Source organism: Rhinoraja longicauda, chromosome 11 (assembly GCF_053455715.1).
Source record: "Rhinoraja longicauda isolate Sanriku21f chromosome 11, sRhiLon1.1, whole genome shotgun sequence".
NCBI lineage: Eukaryota > Metazoa > Chordata > Chondrichthyes > Rajiformes > Arhynchobatidae > Rhinoraja > Rhinoraja longicauda.
The window spans coordinates 18,207,459-18,220,037 of record NC_135963.1 but is presented as its reverse complement, the minus strand read 5'-3'; the positions used below and the strand labels follow the sequence as shown (position 1 = coordinate 18,220,037).

General features: G+C 41.2%; 1 protein-coding gene across 4 annotated transcripts in view; it reads left to right on the top strand.

The window, feature by feature from the left end:
- LOC144598332 (vitamin D3 hydroxylase-associated protein-like) overlaps positions 1-12,145 on the top strand; it is a 30,715-nt gene extending 18,570 nt beyond the window's left edge. For 2 of the 4 annotated variants that reach the window (XM_078408371.1, XM_078408374.1), the window contains exons 9-15: positions 522-619; positions 3,219-3,318; positions 4,259-4,302; positions 6,354-6,393; positions 6,961-7,069; positions 8,478-8,623; positions 10,307-12,145. In XM_078408371.1, the coding sequence (XP_078264497.1) occupies positions 522-619; positions 3,219-3,318; positions 4,259-4,302; positions 6,354-6,393; positions 6,961-7,069; positions 8,478-8,623; positions 10,307-10,432 (663 nt within the window). In that variant the 3' untranslated portion in view covers positions 10,433-12,145. The remainder of the gene's footprint in view (positions 1-521; positions 620-3,218; positions 3,319-4,258; positions 4,303-6,353; positions 6,394-6,960; positions 7,070-8,477; positions 8,624-10,306) is intronic. The other 2 variants (XM_078408372.1, XM_078408373.1) reach the window with 2 other exon arrangements.
- Positions 12,146-12,579: the final 434 nt, after the last annotated feature.

Genomic DNA, 12,579 nt, shown 5'->3' with positions numbered 1-12,579 from the left:
GCCCTGCAACTCAAATAAGAGAGTCCTTTTATTGTACATGTCAGGTCAGGAATACTTTTTTTTATGTACAATTAGTCCAGTTAATAAATATGTCTCTAATAATGGAGTTTACTTCCCAAGATGTGACTATGGTACTCATTTCAAGAATTCCCAATTGATGAACTTTTAACACCAGCATTGAATAATTTTGGCTGGTGAGCGAACTTGCACCTGCACCCCAATGGATTGGATTATTAAATAAGCGCTAAACCACATAGACTTGGGGGCATTTGTCTTTATGCGCTATTATTGTTTGTTTGGCTGTTTTATATATGTATGTGTGTGAGCTTTTTGTGAAACGTGTGAACTTTTTTTCGTTTATTATATTGTTTACAGAGTACTATGTTTACATATTCTGCTGTGCTGCTGCAAGAAAGAATTTCATTGTTCTGTTTGGGACATATGATAATAAAACATTGTTGACTCTTGACTGTTACACTTGAGTTCAGTTGACCACACACTAAATTTTTTTTTTTCTCCAGCTGATTCCATTTGCTCCTTTGAAAACATCATATGCAGCGAAGGAGTTTATTTTCAAGGGCTTGTCAGCGGATCGCGGCACTACAATCGAAGAAAGACTGTAAGCCTAATTTTAGTGAACGCTTTGCAGACAATTCATTATGTTTTTGTGCCATTTTAAATATTAACGTGGTTAGTAGTTATACTCAATTTTATGAAATTCGATTTTGCAGCTCATCTCGATTGTGTTTTTCCATTGACCATTCCAAGTAGCTATGAATTCAGAGCACCCTACTGTCCTTGATAAATGTAATGCATTTGTGCAATAGATAACAACTAAAATAAGGTATTAGTTTTGGCATCATTTGAGTTGTTGCTAAACTACCTGAACATTTATTATAAATATGTAAAATTCCACAATTTGGGATTGGAAATGTACTGTTGTCCCTTCATAGTCATAGTCACCATGACTAATCAGAGCTATGTTACATACAAAAGGTAGACTTAAAATGCTAGAGTAACTCAGCAGGACATGCAGCATTTTTGGAGAGCGGGAATGGGTCTGAGCAAGGGTCTTGATGTGAAATGTGACCCATTCCTATTCTCCAGAGATGCTGCCTGTCCCGCTAAGTTACTCCAACATTTTGTGTCTATCTTTGGTGTGAACAAGCATCTGCAGTTCCTTATACACAATATGTTAATTACGGACCCCTTTGTTCCCTTCTCTCTCTCTTTTGGATCCACCCAGGTTCTCTCACCCCGACCCACTCTGCCCTCTCCCACCTGATTCCATCTGCTTATTATCCACACACTTAACTACTGGGTCTCCTATTCCCCTTCCCAAAATGGTTACATTTGCCCATCATCCCTTCATCCGGTCCCACATATTGTCAGATTGCAGTATCTGCAGACTTTTATTTCCATGTATCATGTTCCAACCTCTCTGTCCTCTCTCCCTATACCCCAATCCCTAACATGTTTCCATCTGTGTCATTTCATTCTCTCTCGTTACCTGTCTTTATGACCCAGCAGCTGCTGTCATCCAAGTATCCATGCTTCCCAGCCTGGTTCCATCTGCCCATTGCCTCTTCCTTGCCAGGTTCCACCATCACCCGCCAGGACCTTCTTCATCCTTCCTTCTCAACTCATGCGGCACGGTGGCGCAGCTGCTAGATCTGCTGCCTCATAGCGCCAGAGACCCGGGTTCCATTTAGACCTCGGGTGCTGTCTTTGTAGGGTTTCCACGATTTCCCTGTGACCGTGTGGGATTATTCCGGTTTCCTCCCACATCCCAAAGACGTGAGGATTTGTAGGTCAATTGCCTTTGTAAATTGCCCTCTCGTGTGTAGGGAGTGGGTGAAAAAGTGGACTAACATAGAACCAGTGTAAATGGGTGATCGATGGCCGTTGTGGTCTCAGTGGGTCGAAGGGTCTTCTTTCATGCTGTTTCTTAAAGTACTAAGTAAGTAGGAAAGCTCTTTATAGGAGGTATCGCCCCGCTCTTTTCTCAAACCTATTGTAGGGTCTTGACCTAAAAATCTTAAACCATTCTTCTGCTTTCACGGATGCTGTCTGATCTAGAGAGTTTCTCCAGCTGTTTGTTTTTTCCTCCCAAGATATATTCATCTGAGAGCGGTTGGATGTCAGAGCTCTGCTTACCTGTCACCATCCACTGCCACCTGTGTTTGGCCACTTGAACACATTGTTGGGGGTTTTATAAATCATTGGTGCAGTGTCGACTTCAAAAAACATACAGAGATGAGGTGGCAAATTATGAATAGAGTAATTGAGTCATGCAGCATAGAAATAGGCCCTTCGGTGCACTTGCCCACGCTGACCAACATGCCCCATCTACACTAGCCCACCTGCCTGTACTTGGCCCATATCCCTCTAAACCTATCCTATCCATGTATCTGTCTAAATGTCCTTTAAATACTGTTGTTGTACCTGCCTCAACTACCTCTTCCGGCAGTTCGTTCCATATACCTACCACCCTATGTGTAAAAAAAGTTGCCCCTCAGGTTCTTATTAAATCTTTCCCCCCCTTACCTTAAACCAATGTCGTCTGGATCTTGATTCCCCTTCTTTGGGTAAAAGACTCTGTGTATTTACCCAAGCTATTCCTCTCATGACCTTGTACACCTCTATAAGATCACCTCTCACCTTCCTGCGCTCCAAGGAATAAAGTCCTAGCCTGCTCAACCTCTCCTTATAACTCAGTCCCTCGAGTACTGGTAACATCCTCATTAATCTTCTCTCCGCCCTTTCCAGCTTGACAACATATTTTCTATAATATTTCTCTGAGATCTTTGGTTTCCTCCCACACTCCAAAGACGGACAGGTGTGTAGGTAAATTGGCTTGGTATAGGTGTAAATTGTCCCTATTGTGTGTAGGGTGGTGTTAATGTGCAGGGATGGCTGGTCGGCACGGACTCGTGGGCTGAAGGGCCTGTTTCCATGCTGTATCTCTAAACTAAAACTAAATAACTCAAGAAAAACGAGTTATATTTAACTTGCAGAATTGAATTGCTTGTTTTTATTTGAGGCTGATTTTGCTTGTACATTGTTTGAAATATCTGATGTTGCTAACAAAACTAGAGCTTCAAATATCTGACGTTGCTAATAAAACTAGGATTTCTGTTTTTAACAATGGATGCTTTTACTGCCCTCATAAACAGAAGAATGCAGCTAACTCTTTATTTTGTTGTTGCATATTCTAGAAAAGGAGACATTATTGATCCTCGCCTGAAAGACCTCTTTTATGCATACATGATTCCTGTCATACTAAAAAAGATCTTGTATTTCCTCATGAAGCCTTTTGTAAGTTAAAAGCCACTCAAATATATTTTAACTTTTAAGTATAAAATGAAGCCTGACACAAATGTAAATACAAATCTCCTCAGGCATTTAAAAAAGAACAATTGAGGTCACGTTTTGGGAACATTAAAAATGATTGCATTGTATTTGCATGAAATTCTTTCTTTGCCAGCTTATCAGTCGGTATAAAATGGATGATAACTCCTGAACCTGAAGTGAGTGGTGAATATAGTCCACCTCATTACTTCCTTCCATCCAATGCACCTTCACGGTGTGTTGGGTCAAGAAGCTGGAAGTATCGCCAAGGATGCCTGCCACCCTGGCCATTCCCTTTCCTCTCTCTGACCTTCCGGGAGATGATATAGAAACTCAAAAGACTGTGCATCAAGACTTTAAGAGCAGCTTCTTCCCCACGGCTCTCTGACTCCTGAACCAATCACCTCTTTCACAACCCCTTCCCCGAAGTCCCTCCCTGTACTCTCACTCTTCATTCGATCTCATTCAGTTATTTCGACAATGCACTTTTGTTTTTTCTGCATTACTTCAGATTTCACACCAATCTTTGCACCATTCTGCTGTTTTGCATTTGTTGTATCTATCATTAGCGTACACTGTTTACCCTATGAGCTTTATGGGAAGATGGAATTTAATTGCAGCCTGATATATTAGACAATAAAATAATCTGTTCTGGATCTAAATCTGGCTTCTACCTGGTCAACCAGTGGCCATCAGTCTGGAGAAGGGTCCCGACCCAAAACGTCACCTATCCATGTTCTACAGAGATGCTGCCTGACTTGTATCTCGATGCTCGTCAGCCTATCAAATATTATTTGGCAGTGATGTTTGTGTGAATAGGTACTGTTAGTCAACAGTGCTTAATTCCTGTTGTTACTTTTCCAAAAATAATTTTTCCTGATATTTTCCTTTCCCTTCCCTGTTTTAGAATCCAAGACTGTCAGATATCTGCAACAGCTTTTGTGGAGTAGGGCAAGTCATTTACTACTTTGATTTTTTTCCTCCTGAATATGTTTAGAATGTGCCTATTTAAATCAATAATTTTTAACTGGTAAACAACATCTTCCTGTGAGCTGTGTAGGAAAGAAAACTGCAGATGCTGGTTTAAATCGACAGTAGGCACAAAATGCTGGAGTAACTCAGCGGGTCAGGCAGCATGTCTGGAGAGAAGGAATGGGTGATGTTTTGGGTCGAGACCCTTCTTCAGACTGATGTCGGGATGGGGGGGGGGTCAAAGATAGGATGTAGTAGGAGATAGGAAGACACATGGGAGAACTAGGAAGGGGGAGGGGAAAGCAGGCACTATCTGAAGTTAGAGGTCAATGTTGATACCGCTGGGGTGTAAACCGCCGAAGCAAAATATGAGGTGCTGTTCCAATTTGCTCTGGGCCTTACTCTGGCAATGGAGGAGGCCCAGGACAGAAAGGTCAGGTTGGGAATGGGAGGGGGAGTTAAAGTGCTGAGCCACCGGGAGATCAGGTTAGTTAAGACTGACTGAGCGGAGGTGTTCAGCGAAACGATCGCCGAGCCTGCGATTGACCATCCTTGCCACGATCGTTTCGCTGAACACCTCCGCTCAGTCCGTCTTAACCAACCTGATTTTCCGGTGGCTCAGCACTTTAACTCCCCCTCCCAATCTGACCTTTCTGTCCTGGGCCTCCTCTATTGCCAGAAAAAGGCACAGCGCAAATTGGAGGAACAGCACCTCATATTTCGCTTGGGCAGTTTACACCCCAGCGGTTTAAGCATTGCCTTCCTTCACTTCAGATAGTCCCTGCTTTCCCTCTCTATCCCTCCCCCTTCCCAGTTCTCCCACCAGTCTTCCTGTCTCCTACTACATCCTATCTTTGTCCCACTCAACCCCTGACACCAGTCTGAAGAAAGGTCTCGACCTGAAAAGTCACCCATTCCTTCTCTCCAGAGATGCTGCCTGAACCGCTGAGTTGCTCCAGCATTTTATGTCTATCTTCCTGTAAGCTGAAACTCTAGTACAGTATTAACTCACAGTGTTGTAAACTTCAGCTCGAGTTGCACTGCTCTCAAGGAGGCTAGTCTCTTTGGCGGAAAAAGAATCAGAAAATAAATTGGTTGTATGGGCATTGAGGAAATAGGGGCATGTTTATAAGTAAGGACAGTTAAATTAATGTCATTCTCACTGTTTCTGGAGTAGAACAAACAGAGTGGATGGAACTTTAAAAGTGCAGATTCCTTAATCAACCAAGGGTGATAGATTGTAGAGTTAATTGATGGTACAGGAGGAATGCTTTCAAGAGAGAGCTGGATAGAGCTCTTAAGGATAGCGGAGTGAGGGGGTATGGGGAGAAGGCAGGAACGGGGTACTGATTGAGAGTGATCAGCCATGATCGCATTGAATGGCGGTGCTGGCTCGAAGGGCTGAATGGCCTACTCCTGCACCTATTGTCTATTGTCTATTGAAAGCAAAATGGTTGGATGTTGAAATGGTATGAAAAGTTCAAACAAAATATGGATGAATTACATTTTGGCTTTTGGCAACGTGAAAGTGTTGGATTTCCATAAAGTGCATCAGGATTTTCTAAGATGAGGTGGCGAACCATAATCAGAAGTTATCAGGGTGGCAGTTGGGACCGCGATTCTGTTTAAAATAATTTGCAGCCCTTTTTTATGCAGGTCAGAATCTGTGTGTCCAAGGAACTGATGCATTTTTGGATACATCATGGAGTACTGGTCTGGGTTCTCCATGTCTGATAATACAGCTAGCCTCCGCTAGCAGATTATTAGTTCTTCTGTCTAATTTTAAAGAGATTTTTATTAACCGCACTGTGGATATCCAAAACATTTAGTTACAAGCGCCATTGAGTTATAATGTAGAATATTGTTGGTTCTAAATGTATCACCTCATTTGAAATGAAGTTCAATTAAATTTTGTTTACATGTTAGTGCCGTTGGACTGTTTCAAAGTTGAAATTAATGCGGTTAATCTAAGACACTTATTTTTCTACTGTGGCTAAGGTTTTCCATGTTTTCTGTTTTTGTCCTTACAGATCCATAAGTGAACTATGGAAGCAACATGTTGCAATAGAGGTGAGATCATTATTGAATCTTTTGGAAAGAGGCCAATCTCCGTTCCATTTCCCGGGCTATTGTCTATATTTTATATCTTTTAAAAATGTAAAACAGTAAGAAATCCACAAAGCTCTGCGATTTTATTTAGGGACGCACACCACTATATGTTGTTCTGTAAATGTAATCTGTTCTGTGGTGTGAATAACAGGGTTATCCTGCTCCACAATAAGCCAGAGAACTGAAGTAATAGACAAGAGATTTGGGTTCAATACATGTTATTGGTGAATGGGGGAATTTAAATTAACTGAATTGAATAAAAATGGTTTGAAAAGTAGGTTGCAGTAATAATGAACTGCATAATCATAATAGTCCATTTATGTCCTCAAGGGGATTTTATTTTTAACCCTGTCTGGACTTTATAGAACTAATATTGTTCTTATTTTCTGTTAATGTGTTGGTTTTAGCAACTGAGTAATTTTCCAGGTCATTCCAGAGAGGATTGAACAGTCAACAATTTTGACTGCATGCGGGAGCATAAAGCACCTGCAACCAGTAAAGAAATCGAGTATATGTATTTTTGCTTAGGCTTACTGTGAGGAGTACATCAGCCTGTGGAAAAGCAAGAACCTTGATGTCCTGCTCTGCCCAGCACTGGGTCCTGCTTTCCTTGCTGGATCCGCTGGAAAGCTAACAGGTAGGTAAAACGTAGGGTAAACTCTCAATTAAGAAAGGTTTTACTGTAATTTCATATTGCAGTCCCATTTGACCATTGTGAGATATCCCACTTGGTGCTGATCTCTACCCACTTCATATTTAGACTTTAGACTAGAGATACAGCGTGGATACAGGCCTTTCGGCCCACCGAGTCCACGCCGACCAGTGATCACCCTGTACACTGGCACTATCCTACACACGAGGGACAATTTACAATTTCCAGAAACCAATTAACCTGCAAACTGTACGTCCCTGGAGTGTGGGAGCACCCGCAGAAAACCCACGCGATCACGGGGAGAATGTACAAACTCCATACCGATAGCACCCATGGTCACGATCGAACCCAGGTATTTGATGCTGCAAGGCAGCAACGCCACCGTGCCGCCCTTTTGTTCCAAAAAAGATTCCTTGACTTTCATTGGCAATGGAAACCTTGGGTTTCTTTTAGACATGGTGCTCATGTGCTACTGAATGCTGAGGTTTACCCAACAAAAACTCGGTTTCATATGGACAGAAAAAAAGAGAATGCACTCGACAAGTCAGGCATCATTCGTAGAAAGCGCGAAACATTTGAAGTGATTTGCCACGCAGTTATTTCATTCAATAACATGAAGCAGTGGATAGAGTGCTTTCTACAGCTCATGGCCTGTAGTGGTGATGTTCAGTTTTGTGGATGTAGATTATTTCCGATATAATAGTGTAAACAGATATAGAAATTGCGAATGCAGTTGGTTTTGCAGGCTGGACTCGACAGACAATCTGAAATATTCCTACAGGCTTTTCCATGAAAATCTGTTTTATTTTAATCATGCATCATAGTAATAATGTTTTAGTTACATGTGCGAAGAAACAAATAACATTCCTTGCTAAAGATTGATGTTATTTTCAATTTGTTAAATTTAATAACTTCTCTACTTTACAAATTAGATTGAATTCTGATTATGAACCAAATGGCAACTCCATTGCTGCCTAAACACTGTCTCTTGCTAGTTTTCTGTTGACTTCCTTATTGCCCTAAGCTGTTATTTTCCCAATTTGCCAACAATGCATGCTTTTTACCTAGACGTTTTGAATCATTCCTTTGACTGGGGAAAATATTTGCAATTGAATGGTCAAATCAAACATGAATGATTGGGGACTATAAATCTGAAGTAGATCATGCATGTGACCACAGTTTTATAGTACTATTCAAATGCAAACCTGTTCTGCTAACCAGTCAACATGGGACCAATAACCCTGATGGTCTTGGTCCACCACGGCAGTGCTGGAGGACTGATCTTCATTCCAATCCTCTTCTTGTATTTCCTCATAAGTGTTCCAATATAGAAATATTGCAATCAGTACTGATACTTAATACCACGTGTTTGAAGCCTGCTTTTCTTCTACAGTTACAGCCACCTACAAGTTAATTTTTAACCTGTTAAATTTCCCAGCTGGTGTAGTGCCAGTTGGTAGAGTGATTGAGAAGGATGAAGACGAGATGAAGGACTATGTAGGTTACTACAATGATTATTGGGAGAAGACTTTCAAGAAGGTAGGCGCATCCAATTGAAAAATGCAGACATTTTTGCGTGGAAAGATTGATCTTAAAATCATTAAGGATGTGAGATTAACTTGAGTGCTCGAATCTGGTATTTCACATTTATTTTTATTCTCTACTATTTGGAAATTGCATACAACTCATTTATAACATAATTTTCAAAGAGCATGTTTTTAATATTATGGTTTGAAATCTCCGGTGCTAGTTTCTAATTACAACTGTTTGTTTATAGGAGTGAAATAGCACCCCCAGGTGCTGACAGTTCAGGTGCTGTCTGCTACAGAGTGGGGGAATTAAAGATGTGTTTGTTCTTAGCCATTTGGCCTTTGGATCTGTGCTGTTGCACAGTGCAAGTGTTATTCTTTTATCCTGAAACATCTCTTTTCTTCTCTCTTCCGATCTGTAGCCCAGTTGGCAGGGAGTCAGCACAATACATCTTTTCGTACAAGTCCGCAGGTGCATTTTAATAGGGAAACCACTTTGGCTGGCACTTGTCTTCACTTGTGCCAGGACATTAGCATCAACACACATGCACCTGAGTTAGAAGGCTGCGATTTCAGTTCCCCCAAGAATCAGACTGCGCACAGACCCAGAATGGCACTCCGGATTAGAGTCATAGAGTCATACAGCGTGGAAATAGACCCTTCAGCCCCAACTTGTCCACAGTGACCAATGTGCCCCATCTACATAAGTCCTGCCTGCCCGTGCTTGGCCCATATCCCTCTAAAGCTACCGTATCCATGAATGTGTTCAAATGTTTAGGATTGATGAAGCAATGCATCTTTAGGAATGCAGGGGTGGAATTTTTTTTTAATGCCACATGTGTTGAATGCCCAGTAGCAAATCCATACCTTGCTTTTGAAATTTGATTCTGCTGGCTTCTGTCAGAAGTCATGAGCACTTCGTTTTATGGACCAGTGGGCTAGTTGTTTTAGTGGGCTAACATCATTTTAGAGACCAAGTAAAGGGTGGTTACTTGAAAACTGCCACCTGTGATGAGATGGCTCGCAATTGAAATGAAATCCAGATGCAGCCTTGTTATGGATCATACAATCATTTAATTATCATGGCACAAAATTGGCCATTCGGGTCTTCAAATCTATATTAGCTCGCAGTGGAGCAATCCTGTCCATTTCTAGTTCTTTTCCTTCTTATTGTCTCTCAGTGCCTGTTTAATTCCAACCATACACATTGTCACCCTAGTCCATGGTGGCAACAGGGTGTATTTCCGTTGTGGCATGGAAACATTGGTTGGACACTGCATGCACTGCGATAGAGCGATCAAACATCACATCAGATCTGGGTCCTCGGGTATCCAAAATGAGTTGTCACTTCTTTCACACAGGAAAGGATGAAGACTCTGCTCTATGTATGGTCCAGCATCTTCCTGGTGCTGTCCTCTGCAGTAGTCCTCAGCATTAAATGCAGACTTCCCTGTAAACTGCATTGCCCACACCACTGAGCCTCCTTCTATAAGCTACTCTCTCCAGTGGTGACACCAGATGTTGATCCACATTTAAACTCTCCTATAATCTGTGGGGAAGGCTGTATCTGAGCTAGTGATTGCAATGTATTGACAATGTAACCAATGAAACCTAATAACTAATTTTACCATTTATCATCTCATTTGCGCATGAGCTTATTTTGCCATTTGTTTTTCTCCCTCACCTGTTTCAGAATGTGTCTGATGCTATTGGCCTCCCAATAGCTGTGCAATGTGTGGCGTTACCTTGGCAGGATGAACTTTGCCTACGTTTTATGAAAGAGGTGGAAAGAGTTACCCAAAAGAACAGAGCCATTTAACTACATCAGAATGGAATGTCCTTTTAAGTCGGTGTAGTCAGGTGGGTTTTCCACACAGATGGCGCTTGGCTCAGAATCTAGCAACTATTTTTGGTATCCTATGGCATATAATTGAGATACCTGATAAATAATTTAGATTAAGAACCTGGAAAATGGCAGCATTATCAGGTCAGGTACATAAATATCTCCCTTCTTCCTCCAGGATACATTTTCCATTGTAAACCATGTTAGAAGGGTCTCGACCCGAAACGTCTTCCATTCCTTCTCTCCAGAGAAGCTGCCTGTCCTGCTGAGTTACTCCAGCATTTTGTGTCTATCTTTTGTTGATTAACAGGTTTGAAAGTCCATCAGGTGGTCCATCAAACAATATGGTTGGACATGTGAAAGAAAAAGTGTAGTGTAATAAGCAAACAGGTTTTAGGAAACAATAATGTCAGGCATTGTTTGTCTTTTCTAGTTGCACTTTATCCTTCAATTGACAACAAAAAATGTCCAATGCTCATCCCTATTGTAAGCTGTAATCTCATGAGCATTGGTGGTTATGCAGCACGGTTGTTATGTTACCAGCTTAAATTTTGATGATGTTATGATCAGTGGAAATGAATCCAGAATAGAAATTCAGCAGCAGGAGACCAATAGTTTGTAGTACAACCCCAACCTGCTGTACAAATGTTCTGGAAGGAACTGCAGATGCTGGTTTAAACCGAAGATAGACAAAAAAACGCTGAAATAACCCAACCGGACAGGCAGCATCTCTGGAGAGAAGGAATGGGTGACGTTTCAGGTTGAGATTGAAGAAGGGTCTCAACCGGAAACGTCACCCATTCCTTCTCGCCAGAGATGCTGCCTGTCCCGCTGAGTTCTACCAGCATTTTGTGTCTAACTTCGGTACAAATGTTCTTCTCTGTTACTTCATGAAAGAATTAACAGCAATACAATCACCAAATCATTTGCCGCAACTTGCTGCAACTTAACTGGACCAAATACACACAAACAGCTCAAGAGCAGGTCAGGGATTGAGCATACCTTAGTGACTGAGTCTGTACCTGAGTTCATCCAAAGTTTTTCCACCATCTACAATGGAATAATCTTTATTTGCCTGGATGAGATGCAGCTTGGACACCCAGGACAAAACACCAACTCAACTCGCATCTCGCTCTTTGTAACATGGCTATGGGCATGAAACATTTACAAGATGCACTACAATAACGTAGCCATTACCCTCAAGATGGGTAAGGGCATTGGATGCATGGGAGAATCCTCTTTCAAAGAGCTCCCTGGGTCACACACACTTCTGAAACTGGAAATATATTGGTGTTCCTTCACAGTCAGTGAAGGTCCGAATCCAACAGCAAGAAATGATACTTGTGGCACAAAGTCATCCTGAGCATCTGTGTAACATCTAGCATGCTTTAAAACTGGTGGACATTTGTTTACGGTACCTAAGGATATTTGATTTATATCTTTTTAATGAAGTTTACTGCAAGAATTGGTTATTCTATACTTGACATAACACAGGCATACTTTCCTCCGTTTTGATTGATAATGTACAAAGCCTGCATTATTTTTTAATTTATTTGCCTAAGGTAAATAAATTATTATTGAACATCAATCCTGTTGTTTTGCTCTGTCTACATTTTCTTTCCAACAAGTCTGGAGAAACTTTATTTTAATGTTTGCCTTCATCAAATAAAACAATTTGCTTTACCTCTGGTTGCTGCCTTTTGTCTAATTAGTCCCTCACAGAGTGAAGGTAGTCTCCTCTTTGAATATTAACGCAACAAAAGCTTTAGGCTTAGAACTATGGTCTTTGGATCGGGAAATAAAATTATAAGCACAGAATTTCCACTTGCAAATTTTATTGGAGGATGATAGTAACTGGCAACATGTAGCAATGCAAAGTATATGTATCAAAGGTTTCAAAGGTCTTTTATTGTCACGTGTACCAATTGAGGCACAGTGATATGCAAATTACCATGGTGTCTGTGTTACGTTTAGTGTTGTGACTTTAGTCCCTGGGACTAGCTGCCACAACAATCACCTCGTCTTTAAATCTCTGTTTATAGTCTTCATGCTTAGTTGATGCAAAAACGTATTAATTTAACGTTCCAAAGTATGGGTCTCAAAAGCTACTGTAACTTCAAAGT